This window comes from Geotrypetes seraphini, chromosome 16 (genome assembly GCF_902459505.1).
Source record: "Geotrypetes seraphini chromosome 16, aGeoSer1.1, whole genome shotgun sequence".
In the NCBI taxonomy this organism is placed as follows: Eukaryota; Metazoa; Chordata; class Amphibia; order Gymnophiona; family Dermophiidae; genus Geotrypetes; species Geotrypetes seraphini.
This window is the reverse complement of record NC_047099.1, coordinates 6,446,386-6,468,754: the sequence shown is the minus strand read 5'-3', so window position 1 is coordinate 6,468,754 and position 22,369 is coordinate 6,446,386. Positions and strand designations below refer to the sequence as shown.

General features: G+C 44.1%; 1 protein-coding gene across 2 annotated transcripts; it reads right to left on the bottom strand.

Moving 5' to 3' along the window:
• Positions 1-211: 211 nt before the first annotated feature.
• Positions 212-22,215, bottom strand: C16H14orf93 (chromosome 16 C14orf93 homolog). Of its 2 annotated transcripts, none has more exons than XM_033925156.1 (7): positions 22,148-22,215; positions 13,193-14,258; positions 6,948-7,295; positions 5,774-5,835; positions 5,150-5,253; positions 2,494-2,606; positions 212-1,106 (listed from the first exon to the last, which is right to left on the bottom strand). In XM_033925156.1, the coding sequence occupies exons 2-7, from the start codon at positions 13,775-13,777 to the stop codon at positions 675-677; spliced, it is 1,644 nt and encodes a 547-aa protein (XP_033781047.1). In that variant the 5' UTR covers positions 13,778-14,258; positions 22,148-22,215; the 3' UTR covers positions 212-674. The 2 variants fall into 2 exon arrangements, with proteins under 2 accessions (XP_033781047.1, XP_033781048.1); XM_033925157.1 differs by having other exon boundaries at positions 888-1,106; positions 2,460-2,606.
• Between the last annotated feature and the right edge of the window lie 154 nt (positions 22,216-22,369).

Here is a 22,369-nt window from a genome sequence, read left to right as displayed (position 1 = left end):
TTTTTTTTAACTTTGCTGTGCCTGTTTTTGTCTTGCGCCCAGTTCGTGCCTCAAGCAAAACCTGCGCCATTTGAGACATACCACAGCACAAGCCCGATCATCTGACTCAACGCCTATGTTCCCAAGACGCGTGGCCAGAAATCTCTCTTCTTTCTCCCACCACTCCCCAGTCATAACCCCACGGCAATCAAAGAGAACGCAGAATAAAAACAAGGCATCCTTCTCATTTTAAAGATAATTTCCAACTGCAAAATTAAAACCTATCAAACAAAGGCAGGCTGCAATTTAAGAAGGGGGAACCCAGACAGTACCATCCAGAAGGGGCCAAGGTCAGCGTTCCCAGCACGCCACATCATCTGAAACAGGGAAAGATTTATCTGTCCATCTTGTCTGTTGGATCTGATATATTGGTGGAATCACCAGACCTTGGAGATGCTTGCTGTTCCTTAGCAAAGATTTACACCATGGACAAGGTGTCACAGGGGCTTCCATCTGTTTATGTCCCAGAGGTGTCAAAGGAAAAAGCTGAAAGAAAACATCTTCACCTAGAGCTCTTACTTCAGTCCAGCTGGGATAACCCAGAACTTGATTCAAAAACAAGCCATCCAAAAATAGAGGCTGAGATAACCAAGTTCTGTCCTGCCACCCACATGCAGTCATTTGTTGCATTGGTTTCACTCATCCTTCTCTACTTTGACTTCAATGAAAGAGTTCATGCCTGGGCAAAAGGCTTTAAGTCCCTGAGTATAACGAGGGTCTTGTTCCACCGACCTTTCTTCATCCTCCTCGTCCTCTTCTTCCTCCTCCTCCTGGAAGTTGGGGTTGTAGACATGGAGCGGCAAGAGCTGGGCCTCAGCAGAAGGCAGGCGCTCAGAGGGAGGACCATAGACCCGGTTTGCCTTGGTGCCATGCTTGGAATTAGCATCTATGTGATAGCAGAGCTCAGACAGCTCACGAGAGCGGAAGCGTGGCGGCCGTGCCACCCACACCCCAGGCTCATTCAGGCTGTCCTCTTCATCTGACATCAGCTCTTCAGTCACATCCTTCCACAGGCGCTGCTGTTCTGGTGGGAAGTGGTGGATGACTGAAGAACGGTTGGCAAAGAGCTAGGAGACACAACCAGTAACAGATTATCAGGTTATTTCTGAAAAATATGGGTAGGCCCAAGGGTATATGACATCCTAAGAGGGGGTGTTGAAAAGCTCTCAGCCCAATCGAGAAGAAAATGGTTCAATCAATGATATGAAACAATGTCAAAACATAGAATTTATGAAATAAGATAACACTCTTTTCAGCAAAATAACGCTCAAAATTTAGGAAGTTTGTTGGCTGGACTGAGAACTTTTTCAGCACCCCCTCGTAGATCAAGGGTGGGCAGCCTGCAGCCCACCATTGAATTTTATGTAACTCACGAGACCATGGGAAGTATACACAGAAAACGGCCCAAAAAACATCATTAATCAGAGTTTTGTCGTCAGTAGAAGCATTGAATGATACAACAATGGAACAAGACTTGTTTGACAGTGTTAGCAACAGAAGTATACAATAACAGACTGATGTTCGTTCAGTCATCACATTGAGTTTTGTTGGCATTTGTGAATTTTTTGTGTGTGGCCCGCTAGGAACAGTGCTGACCTCCTTACGGCCTTCTGTGTTTACAGGTTGGCCACCGCTGCCGTAGATGATCCTTTAGCTATGCACCCCCTAGTGGTGGCTCAAGGCCCTCCTCCTCTCCCCCAATCCCCAGCATCTTTCTTTTCCTACTACCTCCCTCTTGTCCATCCTTCTCCCTGCTGCCAAAACCTTAGATCAGCCCCCAGCTGAGCAGGAAACAGTAGGGTGGCATAGGACCTTTGCATAACCACATGCACTCAAAGCCTGCTGTATTCTGCCTCCTATGAAGTAAACTTCCTGTTGAGGCTGTCCCACAAATTCTGAAGCCCTGGGGAGATACAGAGTAGTAGGGCCAGCCCTAACTAGTGCAAGGTACAATTTAACAGAAAGGTTTATGTAGTGGTGAGAGGCACTTGGAGCGATGGGGTCCCTCCCCTGCCCTCTTCTCCACAGGTACCTCTTTAACATTCCCAGCACGAGCAGCAACCCCAACCTGCTGCTCATACCAGCATCGGCTCTTCCTCTGACATCACTTCCTAGGTGCGGGCCCAGGAAGTGACATCAGAGGAAGAGCCGACGCTGGTATGAGCAGCAGGTTGGGGGGGTCGCTGCTGACACTGCGGTAGTGGGTGGGGCAGTGTAGGAGCAATGGGCGGAGAGGAGGATAGGTGCCAGCCCCACCCCTCCCTTACTAAGCCACTGGGTGCATATGTGCATGCGCGCATACATACAACCCTCCCCCCCACTTCACGCATGCACCCACCCACACACACAGCCTCACCAATACACACATCCATACATACGCATACAACTTAACAGACACACACACACATGCACAGCCTCACCAGTAACAAACGTCAGCAGTCTTCTGCCCCTCACCCTGTATCTGCGGCTTCTGAGTTTCTTCTCCTCTTTTTCCTTTAGGCTCTTGAAAGGGTTCATGGAGTTGCGATACTCCCGCCTCTTCGTAAGGAAATAGGCCACACAAGCTCCTGTGACAGGATCAGGAAAGGAAGCAGATTAGAAACATGCTGTTAGTATCTTTCTCTGGACAGATGTGAACATTTTTATCTATGAATGCAGATGTGACTGTAGATGGATATGTTTCTGTTCTACATTAACTATCTAAAAGTCTTTACATGTTTTTCACGTCCTGCTATCCACAAAACACAATTCAAACTGCATTAAGCAGAAGTTGGTGTCACCGATCTACACAATGTACTCTACAGTTCTCAACATGAGAGGAACAATTATTCATTCGAGGACTGCCATCTACAAATGAGCCCCAGAGAACCCAAGAGTTTGAGCTATGACTCTCGCTGCTGTAAAAAGGGCTTTCACCAGCTATCAATGCAAAGATTTACGCAATTGAGACCTGATTTCTGTAATTGCTTTTCGCACCACCTACCCACATAACATCGTTAGAAGAGTTACTGAAATTCAGGAAGGCAATAAAAGCGTCCCTCTTCCCCTCACCCTCTATGAGCGTGCGCCAACCCAAATTCCCCGGACCTTCTGACAAAGAGCCGATTCTCAAACGCTGATGTGCTTCGTCCTAAGTTTGACCAGGCCATGTTTTATCGTCCAATGTTCTACCATTGTTTGCCATCCTTGTCCTGCTTTACTTTACACACCATATTTACCATACTACGTTTGCCCTGCTACAATCTCTCATATCATCTTTGCCGTTCCATTTCTTCCATGCTATGTTTCATCACCTTCCCCATAGTCTTAAAGAATGCACCCAAATGAGATTCATCAAGAAACTCTTACCCTACTAAGCAACCACCAAAGATCCTGAATGGAGCCAACTGGTCAGAACATCCACGTCAGAAGGCTCCTAAAACGCACCTTTCCTCCAAACTTGCGGTCCACCTTAAAAGTCTTCCGCCACCATTGATCCTTTATTCCACGTTGCGGCCCACAAACTATAACCATTCTTGCCTATTTATTAAACTCCCTCTTTGTAAAGTCCTGCTTAATTCCCACATGGCAAACGTTCCAGTTCATTCATTTGTGTTGTAGCTCGCTGACTCTGCTCAGCCACTTTTCCTGTAAACCGCCTCGAACCGAAAGGCTTTCATGGCGTATAAATAAAGATTTATGTTGTTATGTCATACATCAGTTAAATATTTGATAGTATTTTTCCTCTTCAAAAGTTACGTTCTGCAGGGACTGCGATTTATTTATACCAACAAGAAAAGAATTAATATTACAAACAACTAGAGTAAGTATTTTTTTCTTGCACAGGCCCTGCAGAATGGAACAGACTTCTGGCCTATGCAAGGCAGCAAGGGAAGTTGCCGAAACAGCACCTATTTTGTCAAATGAAGTATGACTGCTGAAGAATTAGTTGTCATCTAGAAGAAAATGTACAGCATGGTTCAAGGATAAATTATTCTGTTGTTTGATTTTATATGAGTGTTTTGTGATATTTCTTATGTATGTGATTTTTGTGATCTGCCTTGTTAAAGGCAGACTATAAATTAAATAAAATAAACTATACTAACCCCCCCCCTTTCACTAAACCGCAATAGCGGTTATTAGTGCAGGGAGCCTAAGAGCGTCGGGAGATGCACGGAACTTTCAGCGTGGCTCCCTGCACTAATAACTGCTATCACAGTTTGGTTAAAGGGGAGGTATGTTAGTCATGCTTTGTAATACTGTGTTTACCGTGTTATGTTTTACTGAACTATGTTCGCCATGCTGTCTCTCACCGTACCATGTTTCGTCATATTATAGTTTTACCAAGCTTTGTAAACTTTGTTTTGCCATCTTTGTCAGATTTACCCCAGGTACATTACCGTATATAGATTGTGAGCCTGCCAGGACAGAAAGGGAAAAATGCTTGAATACCTGAATAAATTTATGTAAACCATCCTGAGCTCCCCTGGGAGAACAGTCTAGAAAACTGAATGAATAAATAGTGTGAAATATTTCAGCCTCTGATAACCAGAACTGGTATTGTGATGTCATAATGCCTCATTCCACCAATAAGAGCCAACCTCATCAGTGATGTCACAATGGCTTCATTGTCCTAGACTTGGTTCACTTTTGCTACATTTCGATTTCTAGAGTGGCAAGGTGGTTAAAGCTACAGCCTCAGCACCCATAAGGTTGTGGGTCCAAACCTACACTGTGTCTTTTGACCCTGGGCAAGTCACTTAATCCCCCCCCCCCCATTGTCCCAGGTACAGTATAGAAAATGGAATAAATAAGTGTAAATTAAGTTGTGTAGAACACTGGAACAACTCCTACTTGAATACATCTTCAACTGTATTTTGTAGACAGTAGAGTTTGAAAAAACATATGAGGGTGTGAAAACTTTTTATATAAGGTGTTGGGCCCATGATGATTCAAGCCTTCTTGCACTATAGCGTTCAACCCAACATCTGGTCATAAATCAAGAGATCTCTCCAGTCTTGGTACAGACTTCATAAACTACAAGAAGATGAAGAAGCCCTCTGCACAGTGTATTCCTGCTGTTGGGGGATGGGGAAGAAGTAGGTCTGTGGGGACACCCCCTCTTCCACACCTTTCAGCTCTTTGTCTGTATAGTGGTGAATGCTGGACACCAGTTCCTGCTTCAGTTTCTCCACCAGAAACTTCACCACTGAGATATTCCAGGAAGACTTGATACTGGAAAATAAGAAAAGAGAGAGAGCACAGGTGGATAATACCAATGGTTCAGAGAAACAGAATGCAGGGCAGAGAGACAGTGCATTGGACAGAGGGAGGGAGGTATAGAGGACAGGGGAAAGATGAGAGCTGCATTGCACAATAGAGAAAGAGACAGAGAAGATATACAGGTAGTCGCCGACTTATGACCTATCCAAGCTACGACTGTTCGACCTTACGATGCGACTTCCGTTCTCCAAAGAAAGAAAATGTTGTTAACAGGTTGCTTTAAGATGATTAAAATGATTACAATATCATGACCCAGTCTAATATTCTTGCCTTAATTTAACATAGGCCGACTTACGTCCTGATCCAATTACAACCTAGCAGTCGGAACCAATTGCGGTCGTAAGTCGACGACTACCTGTAATGCTCTCAGTGGCACAAGTTTGAGTCTCAGCCTGAGTTCCCAGGATAACACGGTCTTCAGGGTTTGCGGATGGTATTAAGGCTGAACATGCGTGCAGAGAAAGTTCCCTACCTCTCCGAGCCATTAAAGCGTTTGCTGTTGGAGATGTGATTGTGTACACTGTGTACCAGTTTCTGGAAAGGGAGAGAGAGAGAGAGAGAGTGTGATTGGAAGGAAGCAAGCAAGCAGTTACTCTTCAGGTACTAATTACACTCAATTCTGGCATTTCAAGCCATCATAACAGAGCCTGGATGTGGGAGGGCAAGAGTGTGAAATCAAGGGGGGTACGTGGGGAATGTCCACCCGCTACTGCATCTTTTACTTTTCACCAATCTGTAAAGAAGCATAAACTTAACAATAAACTCTAGGGTCAGGCTGAGCAAGGCCTCACTGACCGACCTACGTCGATTAGAGATGACTACTAAAGGCATACGCAGCGCTGTACATTTAACAGTCAATAGACTTAATCGGGAAGTTGGGTAGGTGGTTGGTGGTCAAGGGTTTGTAAGATTGAAATTGTTTAAATTTATTATTGATTTTTTATTTATATAATAATATATATTTGTATGCCCACTCTTCATATTATTTGTATTTTCTCATGTTCAATAAAAATGATTTATTATAACAGTCAATAGACGGTCCCTGCTCAGAAGAGCTTACAATCTGATTTGGACAGAAAGGGGGTTGGGAGTTTCTAGCAGAAGGAATGATATGAAGGGTACAGTGTATCTGACGATGAGTGGGAGTTAAGAGTTGAAAGCAGCTTCAAAAAAAGTGGAGATGGAGCATGACGTATTGACTGGCAGCCTGTTCCAGGCATACGGCATCTTTTTTTGATCAATGATATTCTGAATATTACTGTTTTGTTTATTGTTTGTGTATTTTCTAGTATGGTTATTGATTTGTATTGTATGTTTCCTATTTTCACCTTGGGCCTTTTGGTGGGAAGAGGATGTGAATTAAATGTGAACAGATAAGTAAACTTTGAGCTCATAGATACAATGGGGTCTATAACAGGACTATTCTCTGCATGCCACTGATAGAACAAAGATTACAAACCCTGTAGATGCAATGTGGCTAAACTTAACCCTATGCAATTATGGTTCCAACTCGGCTCTGAACTCTCTTCTTTCTGCTCCTTTCCCTTCCAATGGATCTCTCTTTTAGAAAGACCAACAACTGTCACACCTGAATATACTGGTAGATGCTGGGGAAGAAGCAGAGTGGGGAGGGAGAGAGCACTCACAGATAACACCAGGTCCCTTTTCCTGCGGGAGTTCTTCTGCCCATTGCCCCTGGCCTTGCAAGAAGAGCCAGTGTAGAGGAGCAGGGGGCCAGGTTGTGGTGGCGGTGGAGAGGATGAAGACCGGCGGTCGCTACAGGTGGCTGAAGCTTCCCCCCCACTGTCTATGACCATTGCGCCAGGACTCAAGGATTCCTCCTGCTGTAGCTGCTGCTTCACTCCCGAAAGGAGTCCGCTTTCCACACCACAGCTGTGAATGTTAAGAGATGCAGCTGCAGAGTGCTGCTTGGCAAATGCTGGGGCAAGCAGGCGTTGAAGGGATCTATCAGAGGTGATGAATTCATCTGTAACCTGCAATTAGATCAGAAGAAATGATGAGGAGTCCTCGGGTTAATACAACATACAAGGGTTGCTTGTTAGAAGCAAAGTCCTGAGGAGAAATTTGGATATTAGTTTCAAGTTCAAGTTTCAAGTTTATTAGGATTTTATATACCGCCTATCAAGGTTATCTAAGCGGTTTTTTACAATCAGGTACTCAAGCATTTTCCCTCTCTGTCCCGGTGGGCTCACAATCTATCTAACGTACCTATCTAACGTACCGTATTAGGGCTTCTGTATCGGGGAGAAAAAGGCACAGAGGAGACTGAAAGTTGAGAGGGAAAAGGAAGAAAAAAGGGAAGAGAGGATAGTGAGACCACAGCCAATGAAAGAAGGATAAACTGAGGAACGATGGAGAGACATTAAATCAGAATCCGCCATTTTGGGGTCTTTCTCCTCCTCTGTCACCTGGTTCCATTATTGATGGGACACCATTATCTCCTAAATGTTTCATCAAAGTTCTTGGTTAAATGTGAACTAGATTTGTTCCGTGAGCTCCTTTCTGGATTTTCAGTCTTTACATAGCTAGCCTGTAATGTCAAAAATGGATTATTGCAACTCCTTGTATAGGCTGAGAAGTCTGCAACTTATACAAAATACATCTATAAAAAGACTTAACTGAACGAAAATGTGATCATGTTACACCCCTCCTGCATTGATAGCTCTTTGTGTTCATTTTAAAAATTGTGATTATTACAGGCCGGTTAGTCTGACCTCTGTAGTGAGTAAACTAATGGGAACGCTTCTAAGCGGAGGATAGTGAGATTTCTAGAATCAAATGGACTGCAGAACCTGAGGCAGGTCTTAGCAGACAAATCTGATTGATTTCTTTGACCGGGTGACCAAACAGTTGGATATGGGAGGGGCGCTAGATGTAGTGTACTGGGACTTTAGCAAAACTTTTGACATGGTGCCATATAGGTAATTGATAAATAATAATGGTATATGGTATAATAATGTGTATGGCATATTAATGCATGTGGTATGGGTCCTAAAGTGACAAACTGGATTAAAAGCTGGTTAAGTGGAAGGAGACATAGGGTAGCGGTAAATGGAGTTTGCTCAGAGGATAAGGATGTTGTTTGTAGAATGCCGCAGGGATCTGTCCTCGGGCTGGCTCTATTTAACATTGTTGTGAGTGATATTAGAAACATGATGGCAGATAAAGGCCAAATGGCCCATCCAGTCTGGCAAAGTTTGTCTTTTTGCAGATGATACCAAGCTGTGTAATAGGGTAGACACCCTGGAGGATGTGGATAACACGAAGTGGGATCTAGTGAAGCTTGAAGAATGGTCTGGTAACTGGCAACCAAGATTTACTTGGGCTGCAAAAATCCAGGAGAACAGCATAGTATAGGACGTGAAGTACTTCTGTGCAGGGAAGAAGATCAGGAGTTGGGAGTGATTATCTGATGATCTCAGGATGTCAAAAACAGGTAGAAAAGGCAATGATCGAAGCCAAGAAGATGCTTGGGTGCCTATGGAGAAGAATGGCCAGTAGGAAAAGGGAGGTGATAATGCTGTTGTATAAGTCTCTGGTGAGGCCCCATTTGGAATACTGTGTGCAGTTTTTGGAGACCAGACCTTCAAAAAGGTATATACTTCTCCCTCCGTATTCGCTGTGATAGGGGATTAACAGAACCGAAAATACAGAAAAACCGCAAATAACATATGTTATTAGCTGTTTTTCATTAAAAACCATTGTGAATATGGTGAAACCGCAAATAACATGGTGGGAGACCTGGCCTGTTCCTGAAGGAGAGGCAAAACACGGTGAAGAAAGTGCTGGGAATCAGCAATTCTCTGTAAACGCTTGGAATCATATTTCTCTATGCAAGCTGACGCAATTTGGAGGGAGGAGCCAGCAAGCTAAAAACCATGAATAATCAAAACCGCGATTGCTGAAACTGCGAATACAGTTTTATAGCCCGTCCTCCCCAGGAGCCCAGAACGGATTACAGCGGTACGTTCACAATATCTTGGAGACATAGGATTGAGGGTACATTCACAATATACTGGAGAATTGGATTAAGGGTATCAAGATGTATTCACAACTAGACTGGAGATGTTAGACTAGTGGGACCGTGGTAGGAGTAAGAGCAGTACAAGATTATAGAGATACATTGTTCATGTACTGAAGACATATAGAGATACATTCACAAAGTGCTGGAGGCACTGGGTTAGGGTACAGTCGCCATAGTTTGGCTGAAGTCCACTACAGTCTTGCCTTTGGGGTTTCTTGAGGCATTGGATTAGGGTACATTTGCCATATTCTCAAAGCACTGGATTAAGGGTAACAGCGGTACATTCTCAGCTAAACCGGAGAGATATGAGACTATTTGGGACTTAGAAGGTGTTGGAATAGTACCCGTACAGAACAGTGCGCTGTTGTCGGGATGAGTCATAGGTGATCGGTTTCAGTTACAGATTGCTATAGTCGGCCTTAAGATCTCAAGGCAGGTATGTGATAGTTTGAAAACAGTATGGTTTTTACCGCTTTCCAGAAAGGTATCAGGCTATCTATAGCTCGAATGTCTGGAGGAAGTTGGTTCCATAGTTTTGTCACACTATGGGAGAAGGATCGTTTCCGAGCAGTTTCAAGATGGAGCAGATGAGCCGATGGGATACATAGTCGGCATTCCAATTGTGATCTGAGTGGTCTGGTTGGGTGATAGATGAATAGATTTTCAGCTATATAGTGGGGGGGGGGGGGTCATGTCGTAGAAGTACTTAAAGGCAATAGTAATTTGTTTGAAGATGGCCCGTTTTCCTACGGGTAGCCAGTATACTGCATTCAGTGCTGGGATAATGGGATCGAAAGGACCAAGGTTTTTCAATAGCCTGACTGCGGCATTCTGGACTCTTTGTAGTCAGTGTTGTTCTTTCATAGGAAGGCTGGCGTATAAGCTGTTACAGTAGTCCAGGCGAGATAGCACAAAAGGCAAATAGCAGTTGAGTGAAGTCTGGGTCGGAAAAGTATTGCCTAAAATGCTTCAGTTGGCATAGGTGGTAGAAGGATGAAGACACCACCTTGGAGATTCGTGCAGAAAACATAAGGTTGGTATATAGGATGATGCCTAGACTGCAAACTTGGTCTTTGGGTACGAGAGTAGTGTTATCCCAGGTGAGGGAGGGTTGAGGGGCTATACAGGTCCATAATAACTCAGTTTTGGACAGGTTTAGTTGCCAGTAGTCTTTGTCAAAAATTGTATGGGGACAGAATTAGTGACCTTAATATGTACGAGGGGGACTTCCTCAGGAGACTAGTGAGATACTTGTTGGTAAGGGGTACACAAATAGTCTTTTCTGGAGGTTTTGGAGAAGACTTTCCAATTAATTTCCAGTCATTCAAAACTTCTTCAACTTTTGAAATAAATCTTTCCCACTCCGAAGCTGTGGTAAAGTCTGTGATTTCAAACACCTCTGACTCGGGCTAGAAGCAAAACAAGAGACATTAGGCGAATACAATAAGAATTCCAGGAGAGCTTCACATGAGACTCCTGTCGTCTTCTTGAAACTTCCAGAAAAGGCTATTTGTGTACACCTTACCAACAAGTATCTCACTAGTCCCCTGAGGAAGGCTTGTGCTGAAACTGGGATCCTAGTTGGGACCATAACAGATGAGTATTTCTCTTTGTTGGACTAATAAATGTGGCTTACTTGGTTGTTTTAAGACATCTCACTTTAATAAACGTGGCTTACTTGGTTGTTTTAAGACATCTCACTTGCCTCTTTTGTTGTGTTTTGTTACAGTTAGGTACGAACATTCACGCCAGTCAGTGCTCACGCCTACAGTTACAAGCATAAATATAGAATTAGTCTAATATTCTATAACAGCAGCTACACACATAACTGCCACTATAGAATTCACGCTTAGGCCCTTATTCTATAAACAGTACCTTAACTAAGGCATCGGTAGGCACCCTACTGGCACCTAAGTTTAAAGAGAAACGTTTAAAACGCTACTTACAAAAAATTCTAGGTGCCTAAAAAAAACAGTGCCAGAATCATGCCTCCTGAGGCACCTACCAGCGCCTAATGCCACTGTAGGCATGGCTGACGCCAGAATTGGTGTTAGGCGCCATAGGCACGATTCACGTCAAAGATAGGTGACCGAGTTTGGTCAGCTGATGGAAGCAAGCAAGAGTGGGGAGAATTTGTCTTCACTGACGGAGGTTTCCTTACACAACATCTGGTCTTTGCTTCAGCGGATGGAGACAAAATGGAAAAATCTTCGGAGGAGGTAACTAAAATAGTGGAGAACTTAGATTCATTGACTAAAACTGTGGAAACAATGAAATTGAACTCTGTTGCTCAAACTAAGCAGATGCAGGAGGAGATACTGCATCTACAACAGTTTAAGGTGGCTTCTATTAAAGATAGTACTTCTATTCATAAAAAATTAGAGCAATTTGAAAATTTTAATAGACGCTTGAACCTCCGTATTTTAAATTTTCCCCAAATTCCGGGTATATTGCCTTTTGACTTATTGAAAAGATATTTGATTGAAAATTTAAAGATTTCCTCAAATTGTATTCCTCCAATAAACAAAATTTACTATTTACCAAATAAGAAGATACCTGGAAGAGAAGGAGGAGAGAATGAGATTGAGAAAGATAGAAGAATAAAAGATAAAGAAATAGAATTTGCTGACGTGACTGCTCTTCTTGAACAAACAATAACTGTTGACACTGATAGAGCTACGCTCTTAGTATCATTTGTTTTTGAACAAGATGTGAACATGATTATGAAATTGTTCTTTAAAAATTCACAAAAGTTATTTGGGGAACAGAAAATATGGATATACCCTGACGTCGCAAAGACTACGCAAGAACGGAGGAAAGAATTTCTTTCTATGCGTCAAGATACTATTAATTTGGGAGCAACATTTCTTCTAGCATACCCCTGCAAATGCTTGGTTAAGTATTTGGGAGTCAAATACACTTTTTTTTCTCCAAACCATCTGAAGGAATTCCTAGATGTGAAGAAGATCATTAAGGACTGAGGGATAACGAACTTTAATAGCTGGTGCTTAGATACATTAAGCCTATTTGTTAATCAAATTCTTCTTTAATTTTTCTCTCATATATTTTCTTGAATGACCACCCCCCCAAAAATTGAGGTCTAAGAAGGGGATAAAGAAATACTTTTTATTTTCATATGTATGAGTTTATAATACTTCTGTGTAGTTTGCCTCCCTGTGTTTTATTGTAGCAAGATGTATTCTTGTAAGTTTTGTTGAATATAGAAATAAAGAATATAAAAAAAAAAAAAAAAAGATAGGTGCCAGAAATGTAGGCCTCGAAAACCTTGGCCTACATTTCCGGTGCCTACCTTTACCGGAGGCGTGATTCTCTAAATCATGAGACTGAGATGTGATCAGCGGCCGCTCTTAAGGCGGCCACCAACAACGGCGCCATTTAAAGAACCCAGACCTTAGTTTAGGCAGCCTTTTTCAGAATTATACTGATCTCCTAGATTCTATACATGGTACCCAAATTCAGGCATGCTTTCGAGATGCACGCGCAACCCAACTAGCTATCAAGCTGTTGACCATCAATGATTGGAAGCTAAAACCAATTATTGATGTCAACTAGCACCAATTAGGATTTGCGAACACATATGGCTGCACTCTAGTCTGTCACGCTGGGCACATAAATCCCATAGCATGCAACCCAGAAGGGGGTGTGGCCATGGATGAGGCCTGAGCCTTCCAAATAAATTGTGCTATAGAATATTGGGCTTCTGCACCCAACTTGGCCACCGGGATTTACACCAGGTTTCAGCAGGTGTAAGTCTGGTGCCCTTTACAGAATGGCGCTAAGCGCTGATCTTTTCCAGTCCCCTTGGCAGCAGCCAGGAAGCCTAACCTCTCTAGGCACTCTTTCTGTTGGATATGCCAGATGTGGTGGCACAGATGTGGCTGCGGCTGCCGCCGCTGATGCTGCACCCAGCTGTCGCAGTTCCTCGATCACAACCTGCACACTGCCAAGTCCTTCGGTCTCCTCTTCTGCTGCCTTGCACACCTCCGATGCTAGCTTCACTTGCCCAGCCAACGTGGCATTTTCCACCGGCTGTGGCTGTGACGGCGGCACCACTGCCGTAACCTCTGCTTCATTGCCATGGCACTTCCATTTCCTTAGCTCATTCACATCATCCTGCAGCCGTGTCAGGAGCTCAGAGTTAGACCTGGCCACCCCCAGCGCAGCCTCGGCAACACTGACCGCCTTCTCCACTCGCTGGTAGATGAGGTGCAGCAGCTGCTCCGAGTTTTGGACTGCCAGTCCCTGCCCAGACACAGTGATGGGGGTGGGGACTGCTGGGCCTGCACCCATGTCACCAGAAGATGTTTCATTGCTCTCGCTCTTGCAGGGGCATCCACAGCATTTGGTGTCGCTGCTCCCATTGGGCGGTGAGAATAGAATTGTGGCACTAAAGGACATGGCGCCTCGCATCCAATGAGGTCAAAATGCTGCGTTTGGTATACCAAATTTTAATTAATGTTTTCTAAAGTGCCACTTGGCATCAGACGGAAACCACAGAATACAGAGTGGGATTGTGATGTGGCACAGTTGTGCACAAAGTCCTCATGGCAGGCCCCATTGAGCAATTATTGACCCAAAATTGATATATTGGGTTTTCTTGCCCTTAGTAGCTTTACTCTGGTCATTGTTTTTTTGTATTCCAGCATCTTAGTGGCCTACAACTGAGAAATCTTTCTGTGAAGATGGGTTATAAATGCATTGGAGGGGTCATTCTCTCTGTGCCGCTAGTCCACATGGCATTCATTGTTATCCAGGAGTAATAAATATTTTCTTCAGAGAAGGATAGGTAGAGTCGATAACCAATTAATGTTGTGTTTTCTTATACACTGAGAGACATAATGCAGTCATTATTACTTGAAGTTTCTTTGTCCATCGTTCTCTCTGCAAATCTCTGTCCAGGAAGTTTAGGTTAAGGAAAACAAGTATGCCACTTAATAGTTTTTTTCTTGAATTTCATGCTCATCTCTTATTTAAATCCTGTTAAGGGCCCCTCGTTTTTTGGTAAGTTACCCTCCGGGGAGTGGCCATGTTGGGAGGAATGCCAGAAATTGCATCACAGCTAATAGCCTGGGTAACTCTCTTGCGTTTCCACTCAGATGAGCCCAAAAGTGTGGGATACTGTCTACTCCCTTGCCAGCATAGCCACTCCTTCCTAAGAACTAGAATTTGAATATAACATGTTTCACAGGAATTTTTCTAATGCAATTCACAAAGGAACAGGGTGTTTCTTTGAAACTGTGTATAATTCCTCCTAAGCAGTTTTCTCTCTCCTTCAAGCCCTTAGTTGACCCTTCTCTGTCTGGGTAGTCTGGAGCTGCTGAATGGCAACATTCCCAGCCTCTGGGGAGGAATCATGAACATTTTCAAAGCCCATGTTTCAGTGAAAACCCTGGTTTCATCATGACTCCCAGATCAGATGGAAAAAGAGTCCTTGGGTAGTTGCAAATAAAGGCTCATGGTGTCAGGATGCAAGTACTGGTTCCAAATGAGCTGGGTGAAAAATGAGAGAGGGGGAATTACTAGGTCAAAATACAAAGGAACCATAAATAATCCTTAAAACTAAATTTTAACAAGCAGGGAAAGCATGCAGATCATGGTTCATGGAATTCTTTCCAACCCCTTTGGTTTGATTTGATTTTAATATACCACTAAAACCCAAAGTGCTATAGTGGTTTACTATTCTAAAAACAGGTGTCGGTAGTCCCTCTGAGATATGCAGGGGTCAAGTTACCTCTGGGCCTTAGGCCCCTTCCCTGTGCATCCCAGGATGCACTGGGAAGGGGAGAGCCCGCTATTTTGAAGAGGTGGGCCTGCTGGCCGGAGGGAGTAGGCAATAGCATCCCTCTGGCCGGTCTTGAATTTAAAGGTGCAGGGAGTGGCATCCCTCCTGCCAATCTTGTACAAGGTATGGGGGCAAGGGGTGCCAGGCAGCGGCAGGCAAGAGGGGGGTGTCGGCAGAAGGGGGGAACATTTCCCTCTGCTGCTCTCCCTGCCGGTCAATCAGCTGAGCTGGCAAGACTCGGGGAGTCCTGCTGCTCAGTTGATCGGAGCAGGGAGAGCAACTTTGTCAGAAGGGAGGAGCTGTGCTTAGCAAATGCTACTCTGATCAAGCTCCAGGCACATTTCTTCCTGCTTTTACCAGGGATTGTCCGCACAAATAGCGTATATATAATTTGCATTCTATTATGCTGAGAATTGCCTGTAAAATAAAAATCACTGCCACTACGGCCACTATATCGACTCACTGGATTTTACCGGCAAGTTTTAAGAATCCGGCCCTTAGTTTTTGGCATCTCTTCCCCCCCCCTCATCCAAGATAAGCAGGCATACTACACCAATGCCTGCCTGTATGTTAGAAACTGTGATATTAATGCACCACACACAAGGGTTGAGATACAACAGTGGACTTTAAACCTTAGAGAACATTGGTGTTTCCGTCTCTGCTGCCTTTATGTATATATAAGGTGACCATACATCCTGTTTTGAACAGGTCTATCTCGTTTTTAGATCCCCTGTCCCGTTGTCCCCACACACAGCTTCAGGATGCCGAAATGTCCTGTTTTCAGGGACAGCGTCCCGAAGCTGTGCGCTTGGACAACGGGACAGGCGATCGCTTCCCCTCCCTCCCTGCCGCAGCAAAGCTGGCCTCCTGCCTTCCCTCCCTCCAGTGCCCGATTCAACCCCCCCCAGTCTGCCGCTGCTGACCAGCCTCCCTCCAGCGCCAATTCAAAACACACACTCCCTCCTCCGCTGCTGCTTGCCACCCAGAAGCCTTCTTCCCAACATCAATTCTGACATTGGAGAGGCAGTTCCAGGCAGAACTTCCTCTCTGACATCAGAATTGACGTCGGGGAGGGGGGGGGGGGAGAGAAGACTTGTAGGGCTGGCGCTTGTGCAGTCGCTGCACGTGCCTTGATGTTGCTGGGTCAGGGAAGCAGGGTGTGTGGGGACAGGGGAAGCAGGGTGACTTGGCTTGTCAGGGGGCAGGCAGCATCAGGGAAGCAGGTGGCTTGGGGGAGGGGGGCAGGGAGAGAGAAAGAAAGAGAAAGAAATGAGAGGATGCACAATCAGAAGGAAGTGCAGCCAGAGACTCATGAAATCACCAGATAACAAAGGTAGGAAAAATTATTTTATTTTAAATTTAGTGATCAAAATATGTCACTTTTGAGAATTTATATCTGCTGTCTATATTTTGCATTATATTTAATGGGATCTGGGATCCGGGGGGGGGGGGGGCGAAGAAGAGAATGGATCTGGGGGTCCTGTCCCATTTTGAGGAAAAAAAATAAATGGTCACATTATGTATATATGACAATGTTTTGAGCTCCTATATATTTCCTTATAGCATTCCTTTGGACTAGAATGAAACATTTGAGTTACTGAGCCATTAGATGTCACTGTAAACCACCACTATAGTAGCTGCTGCAATTTCCTTTCACATTACAACGCAGGCACATTTTATGAGGGATGTTTTCTCTGCAGCAACTCTTCCAATAATGACTGTGATGATCTTTTTCCTGATTCTTCCCCTAAATCTGGTCTCTTTCTGTTCAGTGTCCATAAGAGAGATTTTCAAGCCCCTACTTACTGCCTCTTTAAAATGTGTTAAGTTTTGGGCCCAATCAGAAAATAATGGTAAATATTGAAGAACTAAGGCCAGTACTCGGCAGACATAGAAACATAGAAAAAGACGGCAGATAAGGGCTGCGGCCCATCTAGTCTGCCCACCATAATGACCCTCCCCTATTTAGCTCTGTGCAGAGATCCCACGTGACGATCCCATTTCTTCTTAAAATCAGGCACGCTGCTTGCCTCGATCACCTGAAGTGGAAGTCTATTCCAGCGATCAACCACTCTTTCGGTGAAAAAGTATTTCCTGGTGTCGCCATGCAATTTCCCGCCCCTGACTTGCACGGTCTGTGTCCGTATATGGCCGTTTGGTTGAGGATGGGCTGGGGAGGGCTTCGATGGCTAGAATGGTTTAGATGGGCTGGAATGAGCTTTGACGGAGACTTCAGTAGATGGAACCTAAGCACAGTACTGAGCAGAGCTTTTGGTGGTGGCCCAGAAATAGCTAAGAATAAGGAAAATTTTAATTAATTCAGTAATTTAAAGAGTGGGTAAGGTTGGGCAGACTAGATGAACCATTCGGGTCTTTTTCTGCCATCATCTACTATGTTACTATGTGCTATAAAAGAAAACAAAAGAGGCGACCTGTGATGCTCAATCTGTTTATTCACTGCTAAGACCCGACACATATGTGTTTCGGCCGTAAGGCCTGCCTCAGGGGTCTTGTTTCCAATGAAGTGCAGCTTTTCACTTATGTCTCTTATCTAAAAAAAATCAACCAATTGATGGTAATTAAGGGCTAGATTCACTAAGCCCACCGATCGTGTTTGTGATCGTGTACCGACCCGATTCACTAACCTCTGTGCCGATCATCCTCCGATCCGCGCATGCAAATGAGGGGAAACGGCTTGCAAAGTAGGAAGGACATGATTCACTAAACTAAAGAAGGCACACCGACTGGGCTGGCCGATCCAAAAACAAGTGACTGGTGAGGACCAGTTGCTTGAACAAAAACCCTGTTCTCTGCCCCAAATCTCCTGCTCGCCCTGCCCCGTCTCTTTTATGCTGGCCGCACTACTCTCTGCCCCAATTCTCCTGCTTGCCGCCCTGCGCTCTCTGCCCCGACTCTTGCTAGCCGCCCTGCTCTCTGCCTCGACTTTCATGCTTGCCGCCCCACTCACTGCCCCGACTCTCCTGCTTGCCAGCCTTCCCTGCAGCATGAGCCCGTGGTTTTAACCCACAGGCTCATGAGTAAAAAAGTTTAAAAAAATCACGAACAGCAAACGCATGTGCAGACTATCTACAGGCAAAGTAGAAGGTCTGCGCATGCATCGGGATCGCTCTCCAGCGTGCCTCTGATCGCCCCCATTTGTATGAGGTGCGAAGTATGGATCATTCGGCCTGCCTCGAATCGCTCATGGACCGGGTAGGATCAGTGGGCTTAGTTTCAAGTTTAATAAGTTTTTTGATTAATCGCTTAATCATACTTCTAAGCGATGTAGTTTAAAATTACATTTGTTGGGTGACAATACAATAAATAAAAGTACTTAAAAGAAAAAAAAAATACAAGATACAATCAATTTAAGGAGGAATGAAATACAAATCTTTAAAGTGAATCTAGCCCTAAGACAACTGTTTTTTTAGTGCAGGGAATGCATTAACAATGAGGGAGGCGATGTCCTTTATCCCCCCACCCCAAAAAAAATAAATATTGTGGCTACTAATGCTGAATTAGTTTTTGGCACCTCTCCCTCCTCATCATCCAAGATAAGGAGGCAAACTGACTACACCACTGCCCCTGTATACTGAATGCACTTGTCCATATTTAAATTTCGTTTGTTTCATGTTTTTTAACACTGTGAATCATCTGCACATTTAATTCACTAGTTGCATCCTGTTCAGATTGTTGCTACTAAATGCAAAAACATCCGCACAACCAAACACTTTTTGGTTAGAAGTACTGAATATTTGGCCAGCCCATCTCCCGCCCAGCACATAGAGAGCCTGTGAGAGCGCGCGCCAGGTTTAAGGCACGTGTCCCACGTGACGCACCCGTGCACGCCAAGAAGACAAAGACGAATTACAAAAAAAAAGCCTTACATGGGTTCAGCCGAGCTCCCGTGTACAAAGCGCATGCGGCTTAGGGCCCTTCAGATCCTCCTCTGGGCCTGACTTCGGGGCAAAGCAAAGACCTAGACGTGGGCTGCGATTGGTGGAAGCGGCTGCTGCTCAGGCAAACTCTGAGCGCGAGGGGGGCAGCGTTCTCAGCCCCCAAGAAAAGGGGGACTATGACTGTCGTTACGCGGAGGCTCTTTTCATAGCCCGGCAGCCATCTTGGATGGTGTATTCTTAAACTGAGCCGCAATGAGATTGGGCTGGGCTCATGTAGCAGAGCACACAGAGCCTAGCTTTTCGTGCTAGGAGGCAAACTATTTTTGTTTGCTTACTTCCTGATTAGGCACTCATTCCCTTCAAAAAAGTTCACAGTGTAATTAAATAAAAAATAAAAAAAAAATACGGGTAAAGAGATCTTAAATGTGTGTTTACTTTAGGCATACTTTTCTCTTTAAAGCAGTCTAGTTTTGTGCTGTGGGATGGAGGCCAAAAGTCAATAAACACATGAGCTCTTTCCTTCCTGAAAGATGTATGATTTTCAAAGCATGATAGGCTTTTAAGACATCTCTGCATTCTTTCATAGTAAATGACAGTAGATGAAGACCTGAACGGTCCATGGTCTGCCCTGTAACTACATGCATTACAATTTCATGATTGCATTATCTTTTGTGTTGTTTCTTCTGGGCCACAAATCTTAGAAGTCCACATGATACTGTCCTTAGGTTCCAACTACTGGAGTTGCTGTTGAAGCTTACTCCAGCTTATCCAAACCTTCTTTACGGGATTCAGGACTGTGAAAGTTTGCCCATACCTATATGCTAGAGTTCCTCTGTGTTCATCCCACACTTTTTAAAAAAATTCTGTCACCATTTTCCTCTCCATCACATGCCTCGGGAGCACATTCCAGGCATCCACCACCCTTTCCGGGAAAAATAATTTCCTAGCATTTCTCCCAAGTCTATCCCTCAATCTCAAATTATGTCCTCTAGTTTTACCAATTTCCTTTCTCTGGAAAAGATTTGGTCCTACATTAATACCTTTAAAATATTTAAATATATCATATCTCTCCTGTCCCTCCTAGGCCTAAATCTCATTACAGCGTTCAGAAATGAGCTTGTTAAAATATTTCAATGGTTTTCTTTTGCACTTTTGGGCCAAGTTAAATTGAAGCTGGGATCTAGTGGCATGAGCCTCCATTTGTAACTACTAGGGGAATTTCTCCTAGTATTTCCCCTGGATTTAATAATACCATTTCTCAACTTGCTTAAGTTCAGACATCACAATGACAATTCTCCACCAGGGCCCTTTCTATAAAACCTGCAATCAGATATTGGCATTTTTGCCTGAGAAAGGCCTTGTGTTGATCTCTTGGGGCAAGCACCAATGGAGAGAAATTTGAACATGAAGTCAAGAGCCTGGTTCCTGTTTCTAGGGTACTTATTTATTTAAAAATGTATTATTCGTGCCATCCTCTAGTTCTGCACGAGTTACATAATTAAAATACAAATAGCAAAATATTTCACAACAAATCTGGAAATCAACTGCTTGCTAATCACGCTTATCATAATACAGAAATCACGGAGAAAGGTAGCATCTAAATAACTCTTCAATAATTTATTATACTTATGGCAAACAAACAAAAAAAAAATCTGACCATATGATGGGATAATTTGCCCTTTTTCCTGCATACAGGCCACATCTATGTCAAAATCTTGTTAACCAATAACTGAGGGCTCCTTTTACTAAGCTGCGCTAGCGGTTACATTGCCGCCAGCATTGAGCTGGCGTTAGTTCTTGGCGCATAGCGCGGGGTTAGCGCGTGCTAAAAACACTAGCGCACCTTAGTAAAAGGAGCCCTAAATTGCACCCTAAACAAAATTATAGTTTTCCTACAGTTTAATAACTATAGTGTGACCTTTGGAGAATGAGGTTGGTGTGCAAATTCTGTTGACTACTGAGGAAATCACCAAGTGAGCTGCAGATGAGCCGACTTTTCCAGTTTACATTTAAATTGGCGCCCAAAACGTTTAACTGTGGCCATTCTTTCGCTAATGGCAATGGGCATCCAGACTCCCCACACACACGCAGCAAGAAGACCTTGCTTTCAGAATAAAGTGGTAATGGCTTCACTCACATGGGAAACTATCAGATATAAAACCTTAAAGTTAATGGAAATCCTACTTACCGTCTTTGCGCCTGACAGGATCTCAACAGGATGTCCACAAGCACATGACACAACATAGACCTTAAGGCAGAGAAGTCACAAACCTCACAGTAATGAGTCTTCCAAGCTGGAACATAAGCCTCCATCAATGCCTTATTTTTGTACAGCTGCTGAGCAAACTGATAAGAGGAACTCAGGTGATTGCGGGAGGGGGTCAGGATATGTAATAAAAAAATATATATAGTGCTAGTAAAAAAAATTTTTTAAAGCTGAGAAGCAACTTCCAATGTGTCTTTTTGCATGCCTCTCTCCACCCCCATTTCTCAACTATCAGGCGGTCAGATCAGATGTGGCCCTCTCCATGCACAGAGGGAAGCCATTTTAGTGATATAAATGCAGAGGTTGATGACTACAGTGAGATTATATACTAGGCTCCTCCTAGAACAGGTTATATTTTAGCAAGGTTCATCAGGCCTCTTATACTAAAGATGCTCTTGACTTCCTGGTTTGCAGGTGCTTTTTCAACTTCAATGGCTTCCCAAATCCACAGAAAGCATGAAATCTCTCATATAAGGATAAGATCACTACCAGGGCAATGGAAATATAAAAAGCGGCCACTTAGTCAGGGCCTCTTGACCTGGGACAAGAGAGCCATCCTTTCCAAATTTCCTTGGTGCTCCTATCCCACATCCATTACTCCCAAAGCCACTCTTGGAATCACAATTCGTACCTTTTTATTACCCTCGCTGTTTGGCCAGCCCTTCCTTATCTTTTCCTAACCTTCACTCTTCCTCCTTCCCTAATCTTATTAATTATAGTAACTTTGGGTTTTCAAAGGGGGAGTAAATAAAAAGAAAATAAGAGACAAAGTGGAAAAGAAGTGATCAGATGAGAAAACAAGGCCTAAAAGACAAAAAGCCCGAAAAGGATACGACAAGGACGTATTCTCTTTGTATTCTTGTGTGTTCTCTGTGTGTGCAGGGCTGGGTGCACTCAGGGAAGAGGGGAGCCCCGCCTTCTCTAGCTGCTTATTGGACGCAGGAGAGCAGCCAGGGCTCAGGCGGCCGGGCACGGTGCTGAGCAGGGATTCCAGCCGAGGGGGGCCTTTAGGGGATGGAGAGGGAAGCTCTTTAGCATTTTTTTTTCTCGTGGCT